A 14,037-nucleotide genomic window follows, 5' to 3' on the forward strand; every position below is an offset into this window, starting at 1 on the left:
ATGTCAAACTTTAAAAAGCAACATTAATACTTGTATGATGAAATTTAATATATATATATATATATATATATATACATATATATATATATATTTTACAATTTACAAAAATCTCCTCTTTCCTACCCTCAACCCCCATTGGAAAAGGAAAAAAAAAAAAACCTAAATATATGGCCATGCAAAAACAAGCTCTGAATTTGGCCATGTTTCCCAACCCCCCCACTCCTTTACTGCCTCAATCTTTATTGATTAGGGGTTTCATATTTCATCATGAGTTCTCAAATAGTGGTTGGTCATTGTATGTTAAGATGAATAGCATTTTCGTCATAAGTCTTGAAAATAGAAGTCATCATGTTGGTCAGAAATCCAAGACTTTCAAAGTTTTTGTTAATTGTTCTGATTTGTTCTTTGACCCACTCATTCTTTATTATTGTTATTTAGTCCCAAATTAATTTTAATGATTTCTTAAGTAGCTCTATTGAATGTATTATGATCTATATAAAAGCTGTATTTAATATTTTTTCTGCCTTTGTGAAATCATGTGGTCAGTTTTTCACAAAATTTCACTCAACTGAGAAATAAGTATACTCCCTTTTTTCAACATTTTCCAGAGGTTCTTTAAAAAAAAAAAAAAAAAAGGTACTTTATTTTTTCCAAATACATGTAAAAATAATTTTGGGTACTTTTTTTTTTTAAAGTTTTGAGTTCCAAATTTTCTCCCTCTTCTCCCACTCCAAGAAGGTAAGCAATTTGATATCGGTTATATATATGCAACCATGCAAAACATTTTCATATTATCCATGTTGCAAAAGAACACACCAAAACCCAAGAAAAAGAGTTAAAAAAGATATGCTTTGATCAGTATTCATTCAGACTCTATCAGCAATTCCTCTGAAGAAGTGATAGCATTTTTCATCATGTCTTTTAGACTTTAGAACTGAATGAATGAATGAATGAATGAATATAGTTGATTCATAGTTGATCATCATACACAACTGCTATTATTGGGTTCACTATTCTCCTAGTTCTGATTGCTTCACTTTATACCAATTTATATAAATCTGTCCAGGTTTTTCTGAAACTATCCTGCTTATCATTTCTTATAGCACAATAGCACTCCATCATAGTCATGTATCACAACTTGTTCAGCTATTTCACAATTGATGGACATCCTTTCAGTTTCCAATTCTTTGCCACCACCAAAAGTAGTAAAAATATTTTTGTACATATAGATTTTTTTTCAAAAATCTTTTTGGGATATAGAACTAGTTGTGGTATTTTATTTTAACTCAGTGTACATGTTTCTATTTCATTTATATATTTTTTTATAAAAAAGGTATTGGATTCTTTCTGGTTTCTAATCCATTATGCTTTTCTCTTCGATTTTGAGAGTTCTTTCCAATCATATTCAATTTTGATTGCTAATTGTGTATTTCTCTCCATTTTATTCATATACTTTTTCCTTCTCTTAATTTCCTGCCCCTTCTTTATAAAGAAAGGAGTGGGCTCAATATCAGATTTGGTATAATCTGCTTCTGTTCCCCTGCCTCTCTTTCCCCACCTAGAACTGGTTCAAGCCAGTCTTCTGAGTTGGTTAGCCCTTCCTTATTACAATACTCCCTTTTCTATTTCCCCCTTTCCCTATTTCATTGTTGACTCAAATGTATTTCTATACCCTACTACTCCTTTCTTCTCTCCTTTGACCAAATTAAATGATGTTCAAGTGTGGCCCACTTCCCCTATCTCTTCTTGTTTGTATAAGCTTTTATTTGTTCAGTCCCAATTAAGTGAGTCACTTTCCCATATGTTTTTCTCTTTTAGCCCAGAATATTTCTCTTCATCTTCCTTTCTTTTCTTTTAAAATCAAGATATAACAAAACCACTCTCAGGCCCTCTGTTTAGATTCCCTCTATGACTTCTGAATATGATAAGCGTTCTGAAGATATGTATGTGTTATTTTCCCATATAAGGTAAACAGTTTATCTATCCTTAAGTCCAAAATTTCTCACTTGTGTGCTTTATATTACTTGTTTTATGTTCCTTTTGATTCCTTTATTTCCAAGTTTTTATTCAGCTCTGATCTTTTAGTGAGAAAGAAACTCTCTATTTCATTAAAGATCTATTTTTCTTTTTGTATGATTATATTCAGTTTTGCTAAGTTATTTGAAGTTGTAAATCTTTATCTTTTGCCTTATGGAGTATTTCAAATTCTGTAGTCTTTTATAATGGTGGCTACTAAATCTTATCATATCATTACCATCATATCATTCTTTTTTTGTTCTAGTAGCTTGCATATATTTTGTTTTATACCTGAAAGTGCTGGATTTGGCTATATTTCTGTGAGTTTTCATTTTGGGAAATTTTTTTTTCCTGCACTTACCAGTGCATTTTTTTCTATTTTTACTTTGCCGTGTGGTTTTTTAAGAATTCTGACCAGTTTATTTTTATTATTATAATACTTTTTTAGGTCATACCTTCGAGTAATCCAATGATTCTTAAATTATTTCTTCATCTGTTGTCCAAGTTGGTTTTTGTTATAGCTTTTATTTTCTGCTGTTTTTTTTTTCCCCCTGTCTTTTTATTTTATTTTTTCTTATCTCATTAAGTCATTAGCTTCTATCTGGTCAATTCAGAGAGTTTGTTTCTTTGTACCTTTGTTCCAAGATGTTAATTCTTTTTACAAGTCTTTCTTCTATTGAAAACTTTTTTTCCATATTTTTTTCTAGTGCTTTCATTTGATTTTTTGAAATACTTTTTAGCCTTTATTAACAGACTTCTTAACCAGGGTCCTTTCCCATAGTCAGAATCTTCAGTGCTAGAACCTTCCAAGTTCTGGAGACTTTCACATTTCTATCTAATTGGCATTTCCCTGACTATGACATCAGAAGTTGGAAAACCAATCAGATGGACTTGCCATACATAACCTCCCTATAAAAATACCTAGTCCTGGTTTAGCTTCCTTGATCAGATTTGCTCCCTGAAATGATTAAGTTATCACAGAGTCCCACTCCTCAAACTGGCCAGAACTTGTGTCACTGTAGCTGACTGTAAGTAGGGACAACTGTGTCCTCCCTCCTCCTGCTTAATACCATCATACCAATCCATGAGTATTTAAGTTCTCACTATGTACCCAGACACTGTGCTAGAATGCTGAAACAACAACAAAAAAGAGAAAACAGTTACTGCTTTCAAGGAGCTTACATTCTAATGATAGATAATTGCAAACAAATAGGTACAAAAAGATCTATACAAGTAAGATAATTTTAGAGGGGAAAATATTAGCTGTGAAGACAGGGAAAAGTTTGAGCTGAGTCTTGATGGAGAAGCCCTCTTGTCGGATATCAGATAATACTTTTCTCTTTTCCCATTCTGCTTTGGAGATGTTAGCTGCTGTCTAGACTTGGGGACAGGTGCACCCTAGAGGGCCTGTGGGGTTGAGGGGGAAGAAATTAATAGACACAGACATTGTACTTTCTTCCTTATTGCCCTGGACTCACAATCCACTTAAAGATATCTTCAATTAAGTTTCATCACCTCCTTTTTAAACAATCTAAATAAAGAGACCTATTAAAATAAATAATATAATTTATTTGATCCTCAAAAACCTCTTTGGGGTTATTATTTAATCCCTTGACCCAGGCAATTTTGAAGCTAAATTGCAGATTAGGTGCCTAATCTTTTCTATTGAGTGCTCTGAGACAAGTTCTTTCTTCCTATCCCCTAACGCCAAAGCAGTAAGATAATGAACCCTACTAATTCCTCAGTCTGGTTAATGTCATTGCCTTGCTTTGCAAACTTTCAGTAGATCCCCATTGCTTATTAAATAAAAGAGGAATAGCAACACTAGATTTGGGAATCAGAAGCTTTTTGTTTGAATCCTGGCTCTCTTATCAATGAGATGTGACCGATTAAGTCACAACTCCTCAGAGTTTTTTTAATCTTCATATTCAAAATAAGAGGACTGAAAATTGATGGTCTATAAATTGATAGTCTCGTCTAGCGTTAACTTTAGGATCTAAGCGAAATCTTTAATAAATTACTAAAGGCCAACTGGTTGTAACCTATCTGTTCAGTCTCATTTCATGGTACTTTTATGCTTTACCTAAACTGGCCTACTTGTTGTGCTCAATCCCATTCTGCCTCTTCCAATCGCCATATATTTGCACATGTTATATTCCCATTGGTGTAATTAATGTTCTCTACCCTTGAGGTCCTTCCCTTCCTTCAAGGTCCTGCTCATGTGCTACCTTTTGACCACTAGAAAATTTGTAAACTATCTGTCTGGAATAAGGTGGAGGATGTTCCAAGTCGGGAAAGGGTTAATTGGCTGGACAATCAGGGTCCCCCAAATTTGTAAGAATTTGTTATTCCTTCTTTCCTATAATTCCCAAGTCTGTCCTCTTACTTAGAAAATTCTAAATCCTAGTGTTATTCTCCCATTCCTTCCCAAATAAATTACAATAGTCTCTAAAAATAGAATTATGCAAGGCATCTCTGCTCCCATCAGTTTGCGGGGGATGGGGAAAAATTACGGCTGTGGATAATTTTGTTCAATCCCACTGATTCCCCCTCTTTTAAATAATATGGCTATGAGGATTACATTGGGAAAGTTTAAGATGATAATTTTTTTAAACCATAATGTTTTTGGTCTAGATTTCTAATCTCTGCATTTCCCCCAGTGTTTGCAACAAAATTACCTAGGGAATGTTTGCAAAGTTTGCACTGAATCGAATCGAAATTGCAATTCTTTGAGCTTGCAAATGTCCTTTTCCCCTGCAGTTCCTCCCAGCCGCAGCTATCTGCTCAGTTCCGGACAAGACTGACAGCCACGGAGAGCGAAACCATAAAAGCAATCTAGGGTCGGGGACAAGTTACACTTGTCTCCGCCCATATCCCACGCAAGAGGGCGGTAACGCTTGCGCCGAGGAGAGCTTGCGTAAAGGAGAGTGACGCCTGCGCAAGAGAGCGTGCGCGGGCGATTCGCCGAGGGAAGTTAGGTTCTGGTTCCGTTTCCTGTTCCGGCTCCGGTACTGCGCTTGTCCTTGCCAAGTGTTCAGTTGTCGCAGTTGGTGAGGAGCCGAAGTTACCAAAATGCTGCGGAACTTGCTGGTGAGGAAAGTACTCTCAGGGCTCGGTTCAGGCTTGGGACAGTAGGGGCAGGTACCCACTAGCTCTCGGAGGAGCCGGAATACCCTGACCTCCGCAGGTTGGGCGGTCGGCCTCTGCGGCCTCTGGCTGACTTCGGCGGGGATCTCAATTCGGCCTCTCCTTCTCTCCCCACCCCCCCTTTTTCCCCCTTCCCCCTTCCTTCCGATCTTAGGGGACTGATGCTTTTCTCCTCGGCTGAGGGGAATGTCACCGGCCTAAGGCAACCTTGATGACGGAGAGTACTGCTATTATGTGGACTGCAAGACCTCTGACGTGGGAGAATCAATGTTGCGGGGGTGGGGGTGGGGGTGGGGATGGGGGGGTGAGAATGCTGGTCCCAAACGCTCCTCCTTTCAGTATTGTCCAGCTTTTCCCTTCTCCCCTATTTTGTGTAGTTGACACTATCTATTGGGATTAGCATCCTATCCTGAGACGTACTCTCCCTGTACACATGTCGGGACCTGCTCTTCACTTACCTTTGTGACCTTGGGCAAGTAAGCCATTTAGACCTGATCCTCTTGTAGACTAGGGATGGGCAAGAAATCTCCCTAAAGGACCCTTCTAATTCTTAAATCTTTAAAGGCTTATTGATGTTGGATTAGTTTTTTGAGTCCTTTACTCAAAAAGAAGACATAGAATAAATTTGGAATAACCAATTTTTAAAACTATTTCTTTTACAAATGAATTTCTAGACAAAGTGATTCTTCCAAGGTCACATAAATACACAGAGCTAAGATGTAGACTCAGGGTTGATGACAGGAAAGCAAAAAAAAGTGTTTTTTGGTCAAGTTTTAAAAGTGTCTTGCAAAAACCTGGACTCTTGAAGGATAATATTTCAGCCATTATCAGTTTGCAGAGTGTAAGCTATAGATGATGTTGCTAATTGCTTCCATTGAATTTGCAAATTTATTTAAGTATCACTTAGATTTAAATTTTCAGTAGGTCTTTCTAATAACTCATTGGTATTTTTTGTTTATATATTAAGACAATACGTTTTTAGTTCTAATAAGAAATTTTTCTAGTGCTTCATCTGTTTTAACTTAATTGAAAAGGAGCACAAGTTTGTAGTTCTTTATTTTTAATGCTAACTTTTCTGTTTATCCATTTTAACTTAATTTACTTTTTAAAAGAAGCACTTATTTGGCATTTTTTTCTGTTCAGTAAACTTTTTTGAAAGTTTTCCTTATTTCAATCTAATACATAGTTGTAAATTTTATTATGGGAAAGCCTTTTAGCTAAATAGAGGTCTTAATTCTAAATAATTTGTGTTGGATTTAAAATGCATTGAACAGGATGATAAAAGTTAAAGAATTCAGCATAGATTTGGCATATTCTGCCTTTTCTTCTTTTGCTCCTTCCTGTATCTATATTTTAGCTTTTTTATTTTTTCCTTCTGCTTTTGACAAGATAAATTCAGTCCATTTTAAAAGCTTCTTAATATAGTTGCAGAGATAGTGTGGTGCAGGTGACCTCAGAAGGACCTGACTTAGTCTTCATACTGATACAAATTATCAGTAATGCTGGGCAAGTCACTGTTAATTTCTCATTCTGGGCAAACTTCTAATGCATTACTTTTAATTCTTAGAGGAAGTTTCCTCATTGGAAAGGTTTCCTTTATTAATGAAATCACAAGTTCAATCTTCATGACTGCACAAGGAAAGCACTAAGTTAAGTTCAAGTTCTAGCACTGTCAATAACTTAATTTTGTGGACTCTATAGGGCAAGTCACACTCTGGGAATCAGTTTTCTTTGTCTACAGAAATGATGGCATTAAACCAAATGATTTCTGAAGGAATTTTCAGCTTTACACTTTTTGGTTCTGCAATATTTTATTAATATACGTTTTTTCTTCAGGCTCTTCGCCAGATTCCCCAGAGGACCATAAATGCTGCCCCAATCAGGCAGTTTAAAAACAAAGTTCCAGAAAAACAAAAGCTATTCCAGGTATTTCTTTTCTTGTAAAGATTATCTAATAATTACATTTTAAATGATTACCGTTTTTAGTGGTTTTCATTTATATAGCAATAATAACCTTATATTTATATGATGCTTTAAGATTTCTTAATCACTTCTTTATATTCTAACACCGCTACTCTCTTTTTTTGGGGGGGGAAGGTTAAAAATTGCATTTTTAACCAAGGAAGAAAACATGGCTTTCCTTCCCCTTCTTCCCCCTCAAACTGACATAATGTGGTGTTTGCATCCCAAGCTAGACTACCTGTGTTTCTTTGGTCTTCAAGACAGGTGCCAGTTAGTATGTACTAGTCTGAGAAATTGCTTGTGCTGCTGGGATTCTTGGAAATAAACATAGACCACCTTGTCTTCATGGTCTAGAAGTTCCTAAACAAAAAGAATGAAAATTTGGTAATCTTCTTTAGGAAGGGTTTTGTCCTTTTCCTACCTTTGCTGTACCCTGCACCCTTCCCCCTTCCCTGTGCCACACCCCTTTATATTTGTGTTTCTTCCTTCTTCCATCTTCCCATTATCATAAATATGTAAATTTTTTATGGATTGTGAATTTTGGGTTCCATGTGCATATTCATTTCTCTTTGTAATAAACCTAGTTTTCCCTTGTAAGTTTAATGAAATTGTGATTGTCTGTTGACAAAGCTGTAAAACATAATATATTTGACTTGTTATAAAATCATTTTATTATTTAGCTTCCTGATATTGTTAAAATAATTATAAATAATATTTGTGTACTCTTTTAAAAACTGACATATTTTAAAGTTATTAATAAGCAAGTAAACTTTTTGTAGAAAAATTGCCCTAATGGCTATATATATATGTTAGACTTAAATATTTAATGATACCACTTTTATTGGAATAAAATTGTAAACTCTACATTTTCTTCCTAAAAGTATTTATACATGCTTTCTTTTGTTACTTCTCAAATTGACTTCTACTAGAGGAAAACAAGTTCAGTTTTGAGTGTTTTGTTTCCTGTTTTATTTTTAAAATAGGCACCTCAATCAAGAATAATTCCAGGTGTTGAGTAAATTATTAGGTACATTTATGACATTATTGCTAGTGAAAATACTTAATTCATTTTAGGAAACTACATTATTGGCTTGTATGTTTCTGTCTTTTGGATATTATCAAGATTTTTGTAAGACTGTTAATACTTTTTTTTTTTTTTTTTTTTTTTTTTTAAACTTAGGAGGATGATAGCATTCCAGTGCATCTAAAGGGTGGGGTAGGAGATGCTCTACTGTATAGAGCCACCATGTTGTTTTCAGTTGTTGGTAAGAAATTTTGAAAGCTTGGAAATGTTCACAAAGAACAAAAATTTCAAAGAATTGATGTAAATAATGCTTTAGAACTCATTGACAGATGTACCAAGATCCCTTAATTTTTAAAAATAATAAAATATGAAATTTGGTCTGTATTAGATGCTTTTTGCTTTTGCTTCCCTGGGTGTTTTGACCCCACATGATTCCAATTTAAATCAATTTCTGTAAAGTGAGATGATAATAGATATGAAACTGACATTGATTGGTATGTACTTGTAGCCATTGTGGAGAGACAAAAATATATGTGATTTACTTTATCTTCAGTGTGCCTTGTTTTTTCTGTTTGTCTTTGGATTGATACTTTTCCAAAACCTGAGTAAGTTGAAAGAATAGTAGAATCATATCTTACTTGGAAATTAGACTTTATATTAAAAAATTTTTTTCATCAGTCATCAAGCTTACTTGAGGCTTCTATGGTATTAATAGGAAGAATTTCAGATATATTAATTAGGAAAATACAACTTGCTTTGTGACATGTTCTCTGTTGTTATTTTTAGTTTATTGAAAACAATTGTGATTTAATAATTAAATTCTTATAGGTTTCAACTTGGATTTTGGAACAGTTCCTCTAACTTTGTCTTTTATTTATCCCCATTCCAGGAACAGTTTATGCCCTTTATCAGCTTGGCATGGCTTCATTTCCTAAGAAACAGAATTGACTCAAGTTTACGTCCACAGAAGTCACTTGATTCGACTTCATGCAGCTTTCCAGGGAACAATCTGTGATAAATAGCTGAGTTCATTTTGGGGATCAATATTTATTGAACTGTATTAACTGCAATCAATAAAGCAGTTTTACCTTGCTCTGTCTAATTCTTTAATTTGGGGGCGATATTTAATCAGTATTTATATTGCAATAACTTTCACTATTTTCAGTATTGCAGTGAAGTATTAGAGAAACAGTTTGTTTTATTTTCTTGAGACCTAGGTGCAGGTCCAGCTTCCTGATACACACTGACTTTGTGACTCTTTAGCTTAATTCTCTAAGATTTTAAATACTTGGGAGAGGGAGGTTTTTTTTTTTTAATTTTTTAATTTATCATTTTTAACATCACCTAATTTTCTAAATTTGTCTCTCCACTCTTGCCCCAGGAAAGATCTCTTAACATATATAAATATATTTATATATATATATATATATATTTTTTTTTTTTTGTAAAGCTAATAACCAAGTATTAATAGTACAATATTTAATGTTCAAGCTCTTATCACTGAGGGGAAAAAAATGCACACATAATTTATTAATTGCTAAATTTCACTGATCCTAACAAGGATCTCCTTTTCCTTGGTCTTCAAAGCATTTGATTCTGTTGATGGTACCATTGTCCTGGTCTTAAAGGATTGAATCTGCAAAGATTTGAATTGAACCATGAGAAGGTGAAGATTGGAATTCTGGTTTTGCCACTTTTCCACAAGTGTAATTTTAGAGATTACTCTCTAGGCCTAGAGTGTAAAATGTAAAATAAGATAAGACTAGTTCCCTTCAAACTTTTCTTAGATTTTTTCTAACTGAACCTATGCTAATATAATTTTACTAAATATGTCTGATTCAATAGATTGCGTTGGAGTTATCTTAAATTCTTTCTACATCTTCACATTTATTTCATGTCTTCATGGTCTTTGACTTGGACTTTTAAAATAACCTACTTGTGTTTTAAATTTTCTATACTACATACTATCACATATTTAAAAAAAAAAAAAAAAAAAAAAGAATTGGAGACAGGCACTGGATGACCAAACATGAATTTGATAATATTTAAATTGGTATCAAATGATTTTTTACTGGTGTAGATATTTCTAAAGGTGCTTTCTCTGTGTCCAAATAGCCTGCTATATTAGAGCAAAGGTGGTGATGCTGGAACTAAGGGACTTTTCCTAAAGAATTGGATAACTAGTGAATATTAAAAGGAATCGGCCCTTTTATTTGACTCATTTAAAGAAATGTCATATAGCTTATCTAAGCATTAAAGGAGGCAAAAATAACAATAATTTCTATCCATGGTGTCAGAATTACTACTTTTGAAATGGGGAAAGGGTGCTCTGCGCATAATTAGGCCATCCTGCAATGGGCTATATAGGAGGCAACACACAAAGGTATTTAACTTTTTACCTTAGGCTTTAGCACTATTTTTTTCCTAGTAAGTTCTATTCCTGATCTTTGTGTTTGTGTATATCTCATTTTTTCTCCATGTTAACTCTTCTTTAGTTCTATTCCTTGACTTGATATTACTTAACCCCCTCCTTCCTCCCCAGCCATGGTTCCTTCCCTTATTGTCTCTTACTCATCTTTTCCCTACCTCTTTTATCCCTTTCCCATTATACATTATATCTATACACCTGGTCCCATTCCTATTAATCTACACACCTTTCTGTACCCCATCTTATCCTGTTCCCTGTATTGTTCCCTATTTAACTTCCAATGTTCATAGGTTTTCAGAACTACCAGCCCTCTTTCCCCATCTAATTTGTGTCATTTCCTTCACCTCATTTGTATAACAATTACTATGTTTATTTTTTCCTAGACAGTTCTTTTTAGAGTCATATTCAACTCTGCTCCAATCTTTTGAACTGCTCAATTACTGATGTTAATCTTAGACTTGTAGTTTACATTTCATTGTATAAAACATACAGTCCCTTGAAATTAGTCTTTATATGTTAAATTTTGAGTTTAGGTTTGATTGAGACAAAAGTAAGAAAATTTATTAGTTTGCTAAATGTCCATTTTCCAAATCCCCTCTCTCCCGCATTCAAAGTATTAAGGTTAGTTTCACCAGATGATATTTTGGGCTACAGAGCCTAATTATTTTGATTGATGATATAATAATCTAGGACCTGGAATTTTTTTTTTTTTTTTTTTTTTTTTTTTTGTGATTATAGCTGCTGTATGTATAATCCTAATTGTGGCTTAAGCATATTTGAATTTTTTTTTTTTTAAATGTCTTTTGTAAAATTTTCTCTTGTTCTGGGGGTTTGCCTTATACTTTAAGGCAACTTAGATCCTTTATGGGGGGAAAAGTGGTTTCCCACCATTTAGATCAAAGAGGAAGATTTGCTTCTTATCTAAGGGAAGTTTAGCTGCGAAAGATTAGCTGAGTCTTAAAAAAGGGTAACAGGAAATACTAATTAAGAGGAATGTCTGGGCATAAAGACTTGTTGGATCAGAGGCCTGAAAAATCATTTTTCCAGAAAAGTTGGAAAAAGTTATAATGTGCCATTATAACTCCAGCCTTATATATTTAAATGAGTTGATATAGCAAGAGCGAGTAGATGGGGTAAATGACAGTCTGTAAATTTAATTCAGAATTTTCCCTGATGTAATAAGACAATGAAAGAGCCTAAAAAGCCACCTTCATGAACCAACATTTGATTTGTAAAGTAGAGAAATATGGCAGCAAAAGACAGTTTTAGAATATAAACACATTTATAATAAAACCTTAGGTATGAATATTAAAACTCCAAATGGACATGGTCTGAACATAAAAGGCCATTAAAATTAGAAAGTAATTAAGTATCTCATATGTTGGTTAGGAGAAAATTCTTCCTCTCCATCCCCCTCCCCCAATTTGTAATAACTTGTTATTTATTCAGATATGTGAAAAGATAGTTTTCAACATTCACCTTTGCAAAACCTTGTGTTTCAAATTTTCTGCCTCCCTTCTCCCTTCCCCCTCTCTATTGCTAGCAAGCAATCCACTATAGGTTAAACATGTGCAATTCTAAATATATTTAGGAGAAAATTCTTAACCGCTGGATAGATAACCAAGAGAGAATCAGTTATACAGAATTAAAGTTTTTCACAGATTAATAAAAGAGACTATCAGGCAGAAGAAAAAAAAAAGATTCAGTATTAACAAAGAATTCTCATAAATGCATAAGACCAAAGGTAATTTCCCAATATGTGATTAAAATATGATAAGTTTTGAAAAGAATAGCAAATTGCAAATGTCTCAATGAAAGATTCCAAGGGTGAGAGAAATGCAAATCAAAACTATTGAGATTTCACTTCAGACCCTGCCAAATGGCAGAGATTTTTTTCTTTAAGTCAGTATTCGAGGAAAGGTGCAGAAATGCACTTGATGAAACTGTGAGTTGCTCCAGCTATCATGTATGTCAATGTAGAATTGTGAAAGAAAAACAACAAAATTGTTCATACTCTCTAATAACAGTGATCATATTACAGGGCATATATTCTAGACCAAATAAATACAGAGGGCAGTCATGCTGAAGGCAACATATCTAAGGGCATTTAGGGGTTAATTCTCAAAGTATTTAAGGGAGTTGATGATAACAGAGGCATAGAGGAAAAAAACTAAGCTCTGTTGCTTACCTCTTCCACACCATCCTCTTCCTTCTTCCCCCTCCCCCCCAAAACAAACACAAACAAAGAAACCGAAAACCAAAGGTGAATAAGAAAACATCAGTAACTTCTGTGCAGAAATGTACATTTTTTTCATACTGGCTTGTGATTGTTAAATTTTCAAGGTGAACATTTATACATCAGATATCAGCAAACAAATTGTGGCTTGATTTATTGTTTTATTGTCAAGATTTAAAACTGAAGAAGAAAGTGTTAATAATGCAAATTAAACTTAAAAAGTGTCTCAGAGTTGGTGGTTAAACATTTATCAGCTAACCCTTTCCTATATCTCTACTTTCTTATTTTTGAACACATTTTATGAGGATATATTCACTAAAGGCATCTTTGATGCCAGTATTAGAAAAGAATTGACAAGTCTAGCTTTTGCAAATGATACTCCATAGCAAGATCACATCTTTACATTCATACAATGGAGACTTTATACACAATGACTACAATAGTGTAAATGAAAAGTTCCTTAAAAGGAAGCCAAACTCTTGAGTGTTAGATATACCAATAATAGTCTTATAGAATTGAGAGAAATAACTCTCTCCTCTCTGTAGAGTTTGGGACCACTAGAGCAAAATGTTAAATATTTAAAACATTTGATTGGGTAAGGTAGAATATAGTACTCTCTGAAAGGTTTTTTTAGAATGAAGTTTTCAGAGTATTTCTAAATTAGACATTCTTTGAGAGCAGTAAACTTGTTCAGTGCCCCTTTGATTAATAAATATTAAATAAGACATAAAGCAAATGTGTGTTCTGTAAAAGACATTCATCACTGTTTTGGAGACAAATCAACATTGGAGTCAACATTGAAGAAGGATAAAAAGAAAAGAGTTCATAACCTAGGGTCTATGAACTTAGAATTGTTTGTAGCTATATATTCAATATATATGTTTGTGTTCACAACACAAAAACAGTTAAGAACTCTTAAAAAAAGTGAAGTTCTCAAAATGTGGATTTTGTAGATGACATTCTGTTGATTTCATCAAATCCCAGAATATCATAGAGCTTCTTAAATGAGATTCATGGCCATTCTAAAAAGTTTGATTTAATCATTCATACAGAGAAAATTGTCAGATGAAGAATGCCCATTGTCTAGACTGATTTTTCATTTATTCAAAAAAACATTTATTTAGTTTCTGCTATATTTTGGGCACTGTATTAATCACTGAGAGTACAAAAAAAAGCAGTCCCTTTCCTTAAAGAATTTACAGTCTAATGAGGGAGAAAACAATA

At 33.7% G+C, this 14,037-nt stretch overlaps 1 protein-coding gene across 1 annotated transcript; it reads left to right on the forward strand.

Moving 5' to 3' along the window:
* The first annotated feature begins 2,963 nt into the window (after positions 1-2,963).
* On the forward strand, positions 2,964-9,241 carry COX7A2 (cytochrome c oxidase subunit 7A2). The gene is made up of 5 exons (XM_074310483.1): positions 2,964-3,044; positions 4,777-5,106; positions 7,000-7,089; positions 8,306-8,390; positions 9,039-9,241. The coding sequence occupies exons 2-5, from the start codon at positions 5,089-5,091 to the stop codon at positions 9,095-9,097; spliced, it is 252 nt and encodes an 83-aa protein (XP_074166584.1). The 5' UTR covers positions 2,964-3,044; positions 4,777-5,088; the 3' UTR covers positions 9,098-9,241.
* Positions 9,242-14,037: the final 4,796 nt, after the last annotated feature.

The sequence above is a fragment of the Sminthopsis crassicaudata genome, chromosome 4 (assembly GCF_048593235.1).
Source record: "Sminthopsis crassicaudata isolate SCR6 chromosome 4, ASM4859323v1, whole genome shotgun sequence".
NCBI classification, from domain to species: Eukaryota; Metazoa; Chordata; class Mammalia; order Dasyuromorphia; family Dasyuridae; genus Sminthopsis; species Sminthopsis crassicaudata.